Raw genomic sequence first — 16,713 nt, forward strand, 5'->3', positions numbered from 1 at the left:
TACTAAATTCCACAGACGCATACAAGTACATGCCAAGTCAATGTAGGTTATGATTCAGTAAAATGTTTTCATTCATCACTGGATAAACGAAACTTTGTGCTCAATGCTTTTCCCTTGTGTTATAATTGAACCGTGAAAATCCAGGTTAGAACTGGCAACCCATGGCTATCGTAAGAGACGGGATCGGGTGGTCAGATTCGACATCATATGCATCGATCCAAGCAATTTGCTAGTTTGTTTGTTCCTTTGTTGGTCAACACCTCATACAGTATTCCAGCTATACGACGGCAGTATAGGTGATCGAGTCTGGACCAGACAATCCAGTGAGTGACGTCATGAATGTCGATCAGCAAGTCAGGGTCCTGGATGCCGTTGCTCAAAGTGATCTTAACGCCAAGGTGGCCGTACCTCTCATGCTTTGCCATAGGTAGCCTTAGTGCTAAGGTTGTTTTGTATAACCGCACCCTAATCTACAAAGGGTTCGTAAGGTTACGAACGTGTCGTAACTCTATAGTTTATCACTGGCTTACGAATGTCTCACCGCTGCGAACGTTTTGTAGATCAAGGTCCTGACAACTCGATCCCGTTAGTCAACTCTTACAAGCATGGGTTGCTAAATATTTCTGTTCCAGATCTTCACGGGTGTCTACGTACTATGGACATATGGCGCACAACAAAGTCACTTGGAGCCAGTACCTTAATCGTTTAGTCCCTTCATATAGATATTTACCTACTTATTTCAAATCGACAATACCGTTAATACCTCCCGCTAATACAGGTACATGTATTTATGGCAGCCACAACCATCTGTTCCCGCACATGATCGCCGCAGGATCCGCTAAAGCGGCTTTGTAACACCTGGCAACATGAGCTACTGTTCACAACAGCACTTAAACCTGACTACAAGTCCACACAGGACGATGGTGTGCGCGGTGATTCGAAAAGGTTAGTCGATTTCAAACGATGCCATCTACGTTGTATATATACATGGACACTTTCTGCAAATTTGACATTTTTCTGTAAATTTGGTATCACCTGAAATGAATTATGTTTTATTAAGGGCAATAATTACGTTTCGGCTGATCTTTGCTATTTATCACACTGTCAGACTCTGGGATCTCGAAACTACCGACATTTTTATAACTTCGAGATATGCGGATATTCGAGATAGCAAGGCACGTACGACGACGGAGATCAAGTTACAGTATTATTTTCTCTGATCTTATATCAAACACTGATTTTACGTGCGCAGTAAAACAATATACATGTACTACTCAAAAGATGTTTAAGACGCCTATTGTTTCATTACAGCGTCACTACCACCTGAGGCTTATTCATGTTTACATTTATTCACTGTTTGGATATTGCGAGTAGCTTCGCACGGCTTTTAATCACATAATCCGACGTTGATTGTTTTGTAAAACAAGGAGAGTGAAGCCACATACTTACTTATGTCTGCCTACTCACATAGTTGGGGTGATGGGAATCAATAATATTGCCTTTATGACTGCATCAAAATTATTTGTCGATAAATCACATTCAACTGCACTGTTGGTACTCTTTTTGTGCTCTCAGTGAATACATTTGCACATTCCAAGGCAAATGCCAAATTATTATTTTGTAAAATACGTCAAACAATATCATGACGGGACACCAGAAATGGGCTTCACACAGAAATGAGTGAGTGAGTGAGTTTAGTTTTACGCCACACTCAGCAATATTCCAGCTATATGGCGGCGGTCTGTAAATAATCGAGTCTGCACCAGACAATCCAGTGATCAACAACATGAGCATCGACCTGCGCAATTGGAAACCGATGACATGCGTCAACCAAGTCAGCAAGCCTGACCACCCGATCCCGTTAGTCGCCTCTTACGACAAGCTGAGTCGCCTTTTATGGCAAGCTTGGGTTGCTGAAGGCCTATTCTACCCCGGGTGGACCTTCACGGGTCACACAGAAATGAGCTTTAACCACTAAACTACTCATCTCCCTCCGAGCTATTCGGGCCATAAAAAGAACTTATCTCAGCCAATGTGTCCAGGGTATGTAACATGGCATAACGGGGACAGTACAAAGTGGCTAATTGTTTTTCTGTGTTTGTTTTGGTTGTTGTTTGTTTGTTTGTTGCTTTTGTGCTTTTTTGTTGTTGTTTTCTTTTCTTTTCTTTTGTTTTTGTTTTGTGTTTTTGTTTTTGTTTTGTTTGTTTGTTTTTTGGGTGTTTTGTCTACATTTACTATCTCCCTGACTTCAGTACAACTGAAAGAGTCCTGACGATCATGTAGTCGTTTGTAACCGATCCCCACCAACGTTGTCCTTCACTGTGTCCGGGTTGGTGGGGTAACCAAGCGGTTAAAGCGTTCGCTCGTCACGCTGAAGACTCGCGTTCGATTCCCCATATGGGTACAATGTGTGAAGCCCGTTTCTGGTGTCCCCCAACCGTGATATTGCTAAATGATTGCTAAAAGGGGCGAAAAACTAAACTAAACTTTATCTGGTTCCAGGCTTCCTGTACGATGGCTTCCTTTTTGTCAAACGGAGGATGACGCGGCTTTACCGACACCGTTACATGATTGTCGTCGTTGTCGCCATCGTCACTATCAGTCTCGTGGTCATCCGACACTCCGTCCACAATGGGCAGTTGCGTAAACACGGATCCAGTCCGAATCCTGTCATAAAGGGTCAAGGTCAGCTGAAAATAGGTCAAGGTCAGTCGCTCAGTTTCGGTAGATTGCACAGTGATGAATTAAATTATCCGACTTCGAAAGTGATTAAAGGCAAAGAAGGTATTGAAAACAGAATTAATAAGACACTGCATGAAATACTTCAAAACCGTTTACCAAGTGGTTTCAAGGACGACATTCTTAATAAGACACGTGGGAATATCAAGTCCACATTTAGACACATGTTGGCACTGCAACTCCCGGACAAGGATCCTGAAGCTTGGCACAACAACGTCTCCGACTCCGTCTGGTTCGACTACTTCACACCAACGACTTCTGTGACCAACCCGCACAAGTTTGAATTCCTCCTGTCAGCAAAGTCAATGTGTGACAATGTACAGGAGATCGATGTCGTGGTCACCATCCACTCCAGACACCAGAACCGGAAGCGACGTGACGTCATCAGGAGTACATGGGGCGGAGAAGCCAGAAGGGGTCTTTGGATGAACGAAAGCCTTCCAGGAACAGCAAGAGTGGTATTTCTATTCGGGAAAAGCCGGAATAACACAGAAAATATTCTCCTTGAAAAGGAAAACAAGATCCATGGTGATATTGTTCAAGAAGACTTCACGGACGTGTATAGAAATCTGACACTGAAGAGTCTGATGGGGTTGCGTTGGGTGGCTCAATACTGTTCCTCTGCATTCTACATGCTGAAAACAGACGATGACGTGTTTGTGCATCTGTCTCGCCTGATTCGTTTTGTAAAGAAACTAAGATTCAATCAGGCCCCAGAGAAATATATTTACGGCCGACAAAATTATCCTATCCCTGCTCTGAGGTCGGGCCACTGGGGTGTAGACCGGAAGTTGTACCCTTTTAAACGTTTTCCCAAGTACGTAAGCGGCGGAGGGTATCTACTTCCGGTTTCAATGGCACATCCGCTGTTTAACATCTCAAAATATTTCCCACAATTCCCACTGGAGGATGTTGGAGTGACGGGAGTTTTGCGAAAGGCGCTTGGTTATCAGCTGCAGTACCTCCCCGCTCTTATAGAGAGGAGGTACCGGCATCATTCCGCAGTGTGTGATATGGCGAGGATTACAGACTACGTTCTCATTCATGCTGTTGACCCCTCGCTCATGCAAGGCATTTATAATACGTTGGCAATTAATGGGACAGGTTGCCCTGAGAACGTGAGAGTATTCCAACAGCTGAGACGCTATTTGGGGAAAGACCTGCCACTGCGTATTGTGTAAACAATGCCAGACACAGTTACCACATCTGTTTATCTGTATTCTCGGCCCTGTTTCACAAAACTATCTGAGAAATACGGTAGTCATACTGCCTAGATCGCTTTGTGAGACGCGACACTGGGTTGGAATCATCACCTTAACTATCTTATCTATGTGGGGAATCAAACCCGGGCCTTCAGGTAACTGTCAAGCCCTCACCCACTAGACTATCGGGATCGTCCCACATGGGTTCGAGACAATCAAAAGGGTTGTTATCTTCCTACATGGTGGCTGGCTTTGCTTTTGTGTGGGTATAAAACATTAATAACTGTTTCACGGTGTGACTGGACTACAAATGATATCATAAAATGTTTATTCAAGAACCTGTTGTGTTTTATTATCCAAAAATGGCTTCAACTTTAGAACACCTGAAGGAACAGAATTTGGCTGGGATTTTTATATTTTTTTTAAAAGAAATAGTTAATGTGTCAGGTGTCCTGAAAATAAGTTTTTTTACCTCTTTTCAAAGAATCATTATTCAAAGAAAATCTGCACGGTGACATATACTGTCTTTATCATCGATGGGTATTTTCTACCCTCATGTCCAAACATTTTCGGAAAAAGAATATTCCAGTGTTGTGTATTATGGTCACGTGTGACTTGAAATGTTGCAGTCTCTGGGTGACGATTGATGGATCACTTTCATATGTATAACTGTTACCCACGTCGTTGTCAACAAGCACACATGGTATTTTATCAGAGTCACGTGGACCAATCAAAACTCGACATTCTTTCATGAGGCTTCAATGAACCACACACCAAATGGCAATCCTCCCATTCAACAGGGGTACACCACTTAAAGGCACACTCACCGTTGTCTTCAGCCTATAGAAAAGTAAATGGTGCATTAAGTTAGTATCAACTGTCAGCTGATACCTAGAGTAAAGGTGACACTAATCTGACGTGAATATTATTTTGCATCAAATCAGCGTGCCGCACAATGTCGTACACATGGGTAAAGCCATTTCATTTAGCTTTTTTCACTTGTTGTTTATTACTTAGTGGGACCCGTGAAGATCCTGGGTAGAATAGGCCTTCAGCAACCCATGCTTGCAATAACAGACGACTATGCTTGTCGTAAGAGGCGACTAGCGGGATCGGGTGGTCAGGCTCGCTGACTTGGTTGACACATGTCATCGGTTCCCCACTGTGCAGATCGATGCTCATGTTGTTGATCTCTGGATTGTCTGGTCCAGACTCGATTATTTACAGACCGCCGCCATATAGCTGGAATTTATGTCAGTTTCATATACTTTCTCGTGGTACCATGACATCACATAGAAGAGAAACTGTCAATGGAAGTTCTTTCTCCCCTCGGTTATCATATGCTGTGCCTACATTCAGCCTAGTTGAGATGGGTACGACAGCTTAGCTGGTAAATATGACAACTAGCCGTCAACAAGTCGCGTGACCTGCACGGGTTCCATCGCGAAACATGTCCATAGTAAGACATCGTCAGAATTTGTCTTCGCCCAGGGCCGTGACTTACGAAGCTCTCTTAAATCTAAGATAGTCGTAAGTGCCATGCATTAATATTAACCTACGACTATCCTAGCGCTAAGAGAGCTTCGAAAACCTGGGCCCAGGTGTAGAGTCGGACGCTCAAGTCAAACATTCTGTATGTTACCGTAGTGTAACACGGACACCCTACTGAAACACAGTATACTGATTCCGAGCGGACCCATAATGGTGTGAGCAGTGGAGGGTTACGAGCTGAATGTTAGGAGAGAGTGAGTTTAGTTTTACGACGTTTTTATGAATATTCCAACAATAACAGGGCGACGAACACCACAATTGGGCTTCTCACATTGCAGCCATGTTGGGAATCGAACCCGGGTCTTCAGCGTGACGAGCAAACGCTCTTCCCACTAAGCTATGCCACTGCTCCAGTTGAATATTAGGACGTTTAAGACAGGGTAAGTGAAACGTACCACCGGTATCCATTAAAACAAACCCTGTCCACTTCACCATGGCTCCTCTCCATGTGAAAGTACGTCACGTGACGTAGCATAATATTTGAACCGTGACCAAGAGTTGTTAATTTTGATTTGGGGAAATAGATATGGTCTTTTCAAATTCAACACTGGCTAGTGCTGTAAATGATTGGATAAAGCACTGGAGCCGTTGAGTGGGCTGTTCCGGAGGCTGCTAATTCCATGCTGACATCATTTTAGCTTCAATGGAATTTTAAACTCAGTAGATCAGTGCTGGTGGTCATAACGTTGGTTTCTCGCGGAAACGAGATTCAACTTTTGCATGATAGGGTCACGTGCTGCTTTTCCTCATTGCTCGTCAGCGTCAGCCAACTCTGGACACAAAAATAACAGCAACGGCATATGAAGCGTTCGTAAAATATATGATTTGTCAACAGTCTTGTTTTCTGTGAATTTGCCCTAATAGGTTTCATTCGAGTGATAGAGCATTGAAAAAGTTTTTTTGCACCACACAAAACCCAGTCCCGTATCCTCTCAATAGGCATGAAATAACTCAGTACAACACACTGACATGAAATAACTCAGTTCAACATATAGACAGAATATAACTCAGTACAACATAGAGACAGGAAATAACTCAGTACAACATACAGGCATGGAATAACTCAGTTCAACACACAGGCATGAAATAACTAAGTACAACAATGAGACAGGAAATAACTCAATACAACATAGAGACAGGAAATAACTCAGTACAACATAGAGACAGGAAATAACTCAGTACAAAATAGAGACGGGAAATAACTCAATGGAAAGTAAACAGGTAAAATAGCTTAATACAGAATACGTGATTGTTAATAACTTGGTATCCCACAGTTATTTAAAAACTCATTACAATGCGAACCCATATACTACCTCAGTATAACAACGTATGTTGATTAAAGCTTTGATTCGTCATGTTGTATGTATACCCGGACTCAATTCAAGAGCCAGTACACCCTGTCGGTGTGACAAATATAGAAAAGAGAATATGGCACATGCTGGAAAATCATTATTTTTCTAATATTTATGCGAAACATAATGTTTTGTCTTGGCAAACATCTAGCATCCTTATCCTAACGTGCAGCATGTGCAATGAACAGTTTTCCTTTTTCTTTTAAAATGTTCTTTTTTTTTCAAAAATGTGTAAAAAAATTTAAGCGATAAATGTGTGTGTTTAGCAGCTGGTGAAAAACACGCAACTTTCAACAGTACAGAGTAATATACTAACAGATAACAGTTAAACTTAAGTCTTAACAAAGCCTTAGGGGATTCCTCAAAACAGTACCTGTTAATCGAACAATGAAACCTTTAATCTTCTTACAGGCAAATATTTATATTGATTTTGCTAATATTAACACCTCCTTTGAACATTGATCAGGAAACGCTCTTGCCATAGCCTTGATTCTCTTCAGAAAAGTGTCTTCAACTGGCGTTGTTAATCACACTGGGTTATTGACAGGTTGTTCTCTCCGACGTCCGCGCCTCAGGTTCATGTCCATGGTATAGACATGCTGTCGCTTGTGATATGGAGTCATGTGAGAAATCTCGCCTATTAGTGTTCGATTTCTTCGTTTGCTTCAAATCTTGCATCCACGCCAACAAAAGTTACCTCCCTTGATCACAGCTGATCTACCCATTTGGAACCCACAAAATATTAGTGCATCTATATGCATCACTTTTCTTTTTCAAACTTTTTAAGTTCGAGATTTCTGAAACAGCTGATTACTTGTGAAATGATTAAATGTATTAAACTATTTATGCAGTTAATAATATTTAATAAATAAATAAATAAATAAATAAATAAATAAATAATTGCAGACTTGGTTGGCAAATGTCATCGGTTACCCATTTCGCAGATCGATGCTCATGTCGTTGATCACTGGACTGTCTGGTCCAGACTCTATTATTTACAGACCGCCGCCATATAGTTGTAATATTGCTGAGTGTGGCGCAAAACTAAACTCACTCACTTACTCACTCACTCATTCAGTCCCATTAGTGACCACACCATCGTCTTGATAATCATCGCTGTCGTGGTAGTCATTTTAACATCGTCGTCGTCATCATCCAAGTCAACAACTGCAACAGTGCGTTAGTTTAGCCTCAGTGCCAACAGTGATGCATAATACTAATGACATTCTGAAGGACGCTGGTTTCGGGTTTGGCGCCCTTTGAAAAATAATGCCGTATAACTGGCCCGAGATTTACTGTCCTACGTTTGACTCATCCGTTGAGGATACAGGGTCAGAGACCCTGAAGATCCAGGTAAGAATTTGTCTTAAGTAATCCATGTTCGTCGTAAGAAGCGAGTAACAGATCGGGGTCTTTGACTTTGTTGGGGCATGTCATTGTATCCCAACTACGTAGATCGATGCTCATGACCTGTATATATTTGTCTGTATACATTTCCTGTGCATATTTTAAACGTATCTTATGTACCATTAGACTGGCTATAAAATGGATAGTTACAGTGTTCTGAGGATTGTATGAAGCAAACGCTGGTCAACAAAATACAAGACAGATAATGATAACAATGTATGTTTTACGCCTGCCGCTAAAGCGAAAGCGTTTGTAAACAAAACAAACACACAAATGTTTCGCGTGTACTAGCACGCCTGAAATATCCATACATGAAACGTAGTGCACGTGCGACAGTCGCTACGCGTGACAGTTTAGACGACATTGCATGGTTTCTAAACGAGGTCAGGTGACTTATATCACTCGTTATGTACAGACTGCAGTGCATTCGTTGGAGAGAATACTCCTGATTTCCGCTGTCATTGCTTGGGGATGTTTGGGAGATACATTGGTCGCCTATTCAACATGTGAAGTTCGCCATGCTCTTTGGGGTATTTAAACAACTTTGTGAATGAGTGAGTATTGTTTTACGACGCCTTTAGCAATATTCCCTCAATATCACGGCGGGTGACACCAGAAATTGGGTGGATTTACCGCTATATAAATTTTCAGTATTATTATTCATATTACTATTATCTTATACTGTGCTGTAAGAACAATGCTTATGCTGTAGAATTATTATATATTTCAATTCTTCAGCATAATCTGAATATACAATGCGGTTGAAATATACTCGCCATTTATGTACCACACAAGCTAACAATGTAATGTTCACTGGTTTTGATTATCAAGAAATTTTAAGTTTTTAAGGGCAAAGCAAGGCGTAGAAAGAAAACAAATTCAGCTCTGAGCATACAATGTATGAAGTCTGTTTCAGGTCTCAACCGCCGTGGTCAGGCTAAACCATTGCAAACAGCTGCTTACTCGCCCACTTTCCCGCCCACTTACTCGTCCACTTACTTGTCAGTTATTTAACACCAATGATATATTCAATAAATGTGTATAAATATAGTGCTGGTTTCTATAACGTGTGTCATCAATCATTTCGTCCAACTACATCCACACGTGTTCAATCAAGCAAAGCTGAGCGGTCGCTCAAGTTCCATATTATCTACTCTTGTATCTTGCAGTCATGCTGGAGGCAGTACCAGGCTGTCGATGATGCACACGAGTCCCATCCCATCCGCGTTATCAAACTCCCCAACAGGGTGATCCAACTGTGACTCAAACTGTTGATTGCCTGCATCATTCAAGCTCCTTACACTGATCAGTGACGACATTTCAGGAAGTCGAGAGAAGTTTCTTTCAGAATCAATTAAAGTCGCCCAACGGTTCACAGAAGCTTTAACCATGGCGGGAGTAAGACAAAGTTGTGTTCTGGCCCTTATTGTTTTTAGCTGTTTTGCGGGAAAAGGTAAGTTTTTCTTTATGGTTGCTATTATTTAATATCATTGACGTATAATCATGGTTTAGCGTGACCAATTATCCCAAGAGTAAGTTTGATAGCGTCAACCCAAACTTTGGAAAACAAAAGTGACATCACCTTAGTATTTTCATATTTCCTTCTTAAAAGCAACTACTTTAATGCCACAAACAAACTCATTTATACATACAGTAGATTAGGTGAATCTTACTTTGTTTTATCATATAACTGAGTTTAATAGTTTAAAGTCTCACCATTCAAACGCCATAGGTTTTACATGGCATTCGTATGTTTTACATAATTACAGACTTCATGAGAGAGAATGACTTATTTCCTGGGGCACTATGTTCTGTCACATCGGCTTGTGTGGTTCTGTACTTAAACAGCAAGGAGAGTTTTGTGGATATACAACATCTTTCATGTAATTTGTAAGTCCATAGAACTCCCCTTGTTCATCACACCAACATCTAAATGTCACTCAAAGACGTTCAGATCAACCCATAAGGAAACTACATTGTGCATGTATACTGAACACAAGAATAGGGGTCATGAATTTGCTTCAAGGTACATTGTGTTTTATGACATTGTGTTCCCCATTTACACTACAAATAAAACGTACCCAAAATAATGCCTTTCCCCTAACTTTTCAAAAACATTTATCTACATATCAGGGAAGTGATGTTTCTATTCTGACATAAAATACATTCAAGTTTAGCACGTCAGTAGTTAATTTCCATCAAAAAGACATTTAAATTCTAACCTATTATAAGTTCATGATTTCCCGGGACTGTGGGGTAGCTTATTGGTTAAACTCACTCACTCACTCATGATTTCACACAATGCCCAGTCACATGACCCCAATGGAAGTCGAGGAAAGTTGAGCATGGCCAGCTACTGATAAAATATTAATGACTTGGATCAAACAAAACAAATGTTAATGAGTGTCCAGAGACTGAAATACGTAGATTTAGGTAAAATACCAACAATGAGTTATTAATGACCTGGCTTGTTGTATAACATTATATATGCAATCCTGATAGGTGCAGGCGTGTGATCATGGCGGTCTGACATGAGAAATGTTGCGAATGTACATATGTAACATTCATGATTGATTCTTAACATAAACATTTCATCATTGCTACTACTGAACGGCTACTGTTGATTATACTTCTCTGTAACTGGTACGGATGGGCAGTTCAGTGGTAAAAGCGTTCGCTCGCCGGCGTCTGTTTGCTGCTTATCGTAAACCTGGGCCTCGTTCCGTAACGCCACAACTGCCGTAAGTCTATGTTAAAGTATGGGACTTGCGATTATCTTAGTTCTACGATCGCTCTGAGTGAGGAATGGTGCCCTGGACGGTGGGATAGCCTAGTGGTTAAAGCTTTCACTCGTCACGCCGTAGACCAGAGTTCAGTTCCCCACATGAGTACGATGTGTGGAGCCCTCTCCGATGTCCTCATTCGCGTTATTGCTGTAATATTGCTAGAGGCTTTAGGAGGACTGTCCTCAAACATTCGATAACAGACCAGACCGTGTGTACACCATCACATTCAGCAATTTTAGAAAATGGTCGTGACTGTCCAATGCGGTACACTGTCTAAACCGGCATTTTATTTCGGTCTCATGGGGTGCCGGTTTATACACGTTTCACTGTATATACACTCGTTAGTCGCCTCTTACTACAAGCACAGGCTACTGACGACCATTTCTAACCCGGATGTGAAGCAGGTTTAATTGTGATGGTTGTGACGTGTGTCTCGTTTAAACCAAACTTGTGATATATTTATACAGAATGGTGGAGAGGAAGGAAGTCTTAGTCACGTCAGTTTAGAAAAGCGGGTTTCAATTGTGTAGGTTGGTGCATGTATGTGAGATTTCAGGTCCAATTATAGTTACATCCTTGATCGGTTAAACTTTGACCTTCTCTTGTCAGTATGCAACAGGAGGAAGAATATTTCTGTCGCTCATGTGAATTATTCGGAAAACGAAATTCGCAAATTTCTGATTTGAATTTACGTAAACTATCAGCCACCGAAACTATACAGCTATAATGCTTTTGACGTACAAACAACAAATTTCGCTAAACACAGTCGCCAAAAATGTGCACACTTGACTCGTTGTTCGTTTTCCGCTCAGCCATTTTGAAATCTATGAGACTGAGCTTAATTAGTTTTACGCTGCTTTTAGCAGTGTTCCAGTAGTATAGCCCGGGTCGTTATACCCTCGACTATGTGTCTCCAGATTGATACAAGAGATGATATCTTGATGTCTTCCTTGGTGTTGTTCCCAAAGATAGGATGTAGTCGGTTCGGCACAAGCGATAAACGTCGATCTACGGGAACCTTCTATGCTTTCAGTCTCCACACATCTCACAGGTTATATATCACGTCGCATCTCTTCTAGGGTAATGTTTTGTAAGCTCTCTCTCTCTCTTTCGTGGCTGATTACAAGTAATAGTTAGATTTCCCAACAGGGATTCAGTGTGTGAAGCCCATTTCTGTTGTCCCCCGTCGTGATATTGCTGGAATATTGAAAATACCTTCTTCAAACTAAACTTACTCTCAATTAGTAACTGGGGCCGTGGTGTAGCGAAGTTGTGAAAGGGTTCGCACGACACGCCGAAGACCGAGTTCGAGTAAACACATGGGTTCAGTGTGTGAACGCGTAAAAGCAAACTCACTCATTCACTCTGTAATTTCACTCACTGAGCATCAAACTCACTCACTTACTCACTTACAGTATTTGTCATGGGTTTCAGCCGTGATGTTCACGGATGCCAAAAAGCAGGTTTCATTTAATGACTGGTTTCTGACTGATCAATCACACCAGCGTGAGAGGATATAAGAACTTTTGATAACCTGTGCTCATAAAACACAATCTCTTCCTATACTTACTTTGGGCGTTCACGCAGTAACGTCCCATCAATTACTGTCACTTCGTCTCCAAAAGGGCGGCCATGCTTGGCTTGTTTGATCTGACCAGAGGCTGTTGCCGTTACGTCAACTACTACTCAATTGCCGTCAGCTACGACGTCACACGTTGGCGACAGCTCAGTTTCGTGACCTAGTTATCCAGCGTCAGGTCGAAGACGTGGTTCGATTCCCAATGTGTAAGCTTGGTCTTCCCGCTGTGACAGCTGAATATTGCTACCCGCGCGTAAAGCCAAACCCATGTGATACTGGGCGATAAATAAGGAAGAAAACCACCTATCGTCAACAACAACAACTCGAAATGTTGTAGACTGTTACGTAGGCGAAACATCGCCACCCACCAACACCCGAGTGGAAGAACATCGCACCTCCGTTACCAATTCCATCAGGAAATCAGTCATATATGGCTACATCAAAACAAGACCCGGGATCAAATGTTATCAGTTATTAGGTCGAAAGTATTATAGAAAAATCAATTCCTCAAATGATATATTTTTCCAAGGAAGAATAAGTGAGGACGGAGGAATGGGGAAAGAAACGAGCTCAGAGTTATCTCTCTTCTGTTATAGACATGGATGGCTCTTATGTATTAATTTAAATTACTGTCTTAACGAAAATCAATTAGTGATATTGATAGCTACAGTAATTATTTCTGGTCGGGGGATGAAATTAACACCACTACCTGCAGTTGTTGATATTTTTCACAGTTCAATAGACTACACGCTTGTAAATTAAGTTACAAAATGTGCCCTTTTCTTGTCTAATATGACTTTTTTCTATTCGGGTATTTCGAACGGAAGAGGTTTCCATTTCTGTGCTACTTGTATCCCTAGAGGTTCCTGGTTAGAGTTGTTCACTGACAACTATTCTCAGAATTGAATGAATGAAAAAACTATTGTTTGCTTTTGCGCTACGAAGACACAAGATAACCCACTGAACGATTTATTTGCATTAAAGACACTGACAAAATATCGGTGAACCATTTTAAAATGCATCATGCTATTTCAGTCTGCTTCACTATGAATACCCATTAGTGCAAACTAGAGCACACGCACACGCACACGCATACACACCAACGATGCTTCATGAATGAATAATGAATACTTGCAAGTCGACGTTTTAATCCCTTTTCACGTCACAGCATCTATGGCGTCGACGTATAGACAATCATTTCAACTCATTGTCAACATGTACAAAAAGTAGTCCGGTAGAAACATTATTATTTTATACATGCAATTATTTTAATATTGTAACATTGTTGTTTTAGGTACAAGTTTAGACATTTTCGTCCCACACTTGATCGAAGTCTACAACGGCCGAAGTATCACATTTGACGTCATTTATACTCCCTACAAGACAAGCGATGACGTCACAATTAACATCACAAAACAATCACAGAGGTTCGCTGTCATTGAAGTGGCTAATGGCTCGATGGCACAGATTCAACGGTTCGGGAGTTGGTCCCGACGAGTCAGACTTGTACAAAAGGAGGAAAAGTTCTTCGTAACGTTGGATAAGGTTGCCGTTGCTGATGACGGCGATTATGATGTCACGGTCAAGGTCAACGGTGTATCTAAAGAAAAACGCATGCATATTGGCGTTCTAGGTAGGTTTTACTAATTCTTTCAGTGTTACATTTAATACTCACATTTACATGCAGATAATCTCCCATTCAATTTCCGCAACTACTTTGGCTTAGTGTAAAGGGCAGAGGCCTCGCTGAGCCTTGAGGGACGCCACATGAAAGCAGCGCATTCTGAGAGACAGCTTCAGATGACTGCCAGTTGACATCTGTCACAAAGATAGGGGATACGCCACTTATGTACTGTGGCATCAATGTAATAATCCAGTTTGAGAGAATGGCTTAAAGTATGATAGTCAAAGGTATCAAATGAAGCAGAAAGGTTGTCCAGGAGCACCAACATTGCAAACAGGAGAACGTTCATCAGAGTTCAAGGCTGTTCCTGTGCTATGAGCTATACAACGTCCATTTGGGTATCCATGTAATACTGGTATTCCTTAGGGCAGGTATTGTTTCATTGTTGCTTAATACCATTGCCCCTCCAATGTTAATCATTATTCAGTGACACTTTTGTGTAATATACTGAGTACAAACAATGAGGATTTTTAACTTTACGGGCACTGGCCATTGTTCTTAAAGTGTTTTTCAAATAAGATGTATATGGAAATAGAAATATTGCTCTATTGTTCACCACGTGACGTGCGTTCTATCAGATACTATTGTATTTTAGGCTATGAGGCCGAAATAGTGACGAAATACATGATATCATATATCACGGACTTTGGAAAACCGTCTTTGGTATGGATTAATGAGAACAACTAAATAGCGCGCGCACACACACACACAGACACAGACACAGACAGACACACACCTGCGCAAGTGTAGTAATTTTATATATTGCTCCTTTTAAAGGGTTTTCTTGTCTCAATTTCCACGTGGAAATTCATGCCATGGGTTGCAATAAGCACTCGTCCTTGTACACTCAAAGAAAATCGGTCAGCCTGATGGTTTTTATCTATATTTATTGTGGAAAAATCCGGTTCAAAGAGATTCGTTGCGCATCGTAAATTTCTTTCAAGATTACTATTACGGCAAATAACCCATGAAGATCTTTGTAAGAAGTGATCTTCAGTAAGCCATGCATATCGAAAGAGGCAACCAACAGGATCAGGTGGTCAGGATGACCGACTTGATTGACACGTCATTTTATCGCAGTTGCGTAGATAGAAGCTAATGCTGCTTATCACTGGATTGTGTGATCAAGACTCGATTGTTTACAACACACACACACACACACACACTCACACACACACAATGAATGCGGCGTTAAGAACAAACATGGTTGATAAGCATTTGTGCTCATAATATTAACCCTTTTTCAGAGTACCCATCGGATGTCAACATCGAAATCATCAATGTAAATCCCGGATCCTACCAAGTGACAACCCCAGTGCAGTTCATGTGTAGTGGAATCGGTGGAAGGCCATTAGGGGAGATAACTCTCGCAAGAAGAACTTTAGGCGATGTGAATTATGTCCCCTTGGTGGCTGATCTCTTGAACAAAACTGTAGTTGGGCGGGTATTTAACTACACGTTTCAGCGACTCGTGGATCAGCAGGATAACGGATCCCTGTTCGTGTGCCAGATACATAGAGGGCCGTTCTTCCTAGAAACTGGACTTCTTAAGCAAAGTTCTCCCGTGGAATTATCGGTAGAATGTGAGTACATCGTTTATTATTATTTTTCACACTCTTGTATTTGAGGACGATATGTAATGTTGCCGTATCATCAGAACTGGGAGGACATTGTATCAGCGTGGAATTAGTTTATCAGTAATTCATGGGGGGGATGCCTGTTGATTGAAATGTTTCTGTTGAAACGTCAGACATGTATCTGAAGCTGAGAAGGAAGCCTGTCATTCCCAGTTTCAGGCTCAACGAACCGAATAGATACCTCCTATTTCGGGTTTTGAGGGTGATCTTAGGAACCATCTTCAACCGGGTACCTCCAACCCAAACTGACTGACTGAATGAATGAAAGATACGTAGCTGCCGAAGACAGTTTCCATTCCCAATAAAGTCCACCTAAAAGTGTCCTGATTCGTGATGACAATGCATTGTTGCAGTATCAAATTAAACGTACTTTCTATTCAGTCGGAAATATTTTATCATAATGGTTTTGTCATTTAGGGAAGCAAATACACTCCATGTGATGTATATAATGTTTCAGCATATTTGCAGTGTGGTTATATTTCCTGATATTGTCAGAGTCGTGACATTCACAATGATGACAAAACCTATGGAAATTGACCTTGTGAAGGAAACACTTCCTGATACTACAACTACCGTACTGTCATTTTACTCTGATGAGATATCTGTGAGATCACCAAAAGAAGGATGGTAAATGGTAACATCCCAAACCAAACTAATATGCCTCCCTCTGGTGCTGAACAGAGAGAATCATGTGACGGTATTTGTAATACGCACAGAGTTGGCGTACAACCAGAAAACTGTTTAAGCTAATATTTGCATGGTCGGAGTTACCTCCC

The 16,713-nt window shown here is 41.3% G+C and overlaps 2 protein-coding genes across 2 annotated transcripts; both read left to right on the forward strand.

The window, feature by feature from the left end:
• Positions 1-921: 921 nt before the first annotated feature.
• Positions 922-4,162, forward strand: LOC137287676 (beta-1,3-galactosyltransferase 1-like). Its single transcript, XM_067820071.1, has 2 exons — positions 922-945; positions 2,503-4,162. The coding sequence occupies exon 2, from the start codon at positions 2,541-2,543 to the stop codon at positions 3,918-3,920; it is 1,380 nt and encodes a 459-aa protein (XP_067676172.1). The 5' UTR covers positions 922-945; positions 2,503-2,540; the 3' UTR covers positions 3,921-4,162.
• A 5,441-nt stretch (positions 4,163-9,603) lies between these two features.
• LOC137298946 (uncharacterized) lies at positions 9,604-16,301 on the forward strand. The gene is made up of 4 exons (XM_067831385.1): positions 9,604-9,704; positions 13,911-14,249; positions 15,548-15,883; positions 16,291-16,301. Exons 1-4 carry the CDS (start codon positions 9,641-9,643, stop codon positions 16,299-16,301), a joined length of 750 nt encoding a protein of 249 aa, XP_067687486.1. The 5' UTR covers positions 9,604-9,640.
• Positions 16,302-16,713: the final 412 nt, after the last annotated feature.

The sequence above is a fragment of the Haliotis asinina genome, chromosome 1 (genome assembly GCF_037392515.1).
Source record: "Haliotis asinina isolate JCU_RB_2024 chromosome 1, JCU_Hal_asi_v2, whole genome shotgun sequence".
Taxonomy (NCBI): domain Eukaryota; kingdom Metazoa; phylum Mollusca; class Gastropoda; order Lepetellida; family Haliotidae; genus Haliotis; species Haliotis asinina.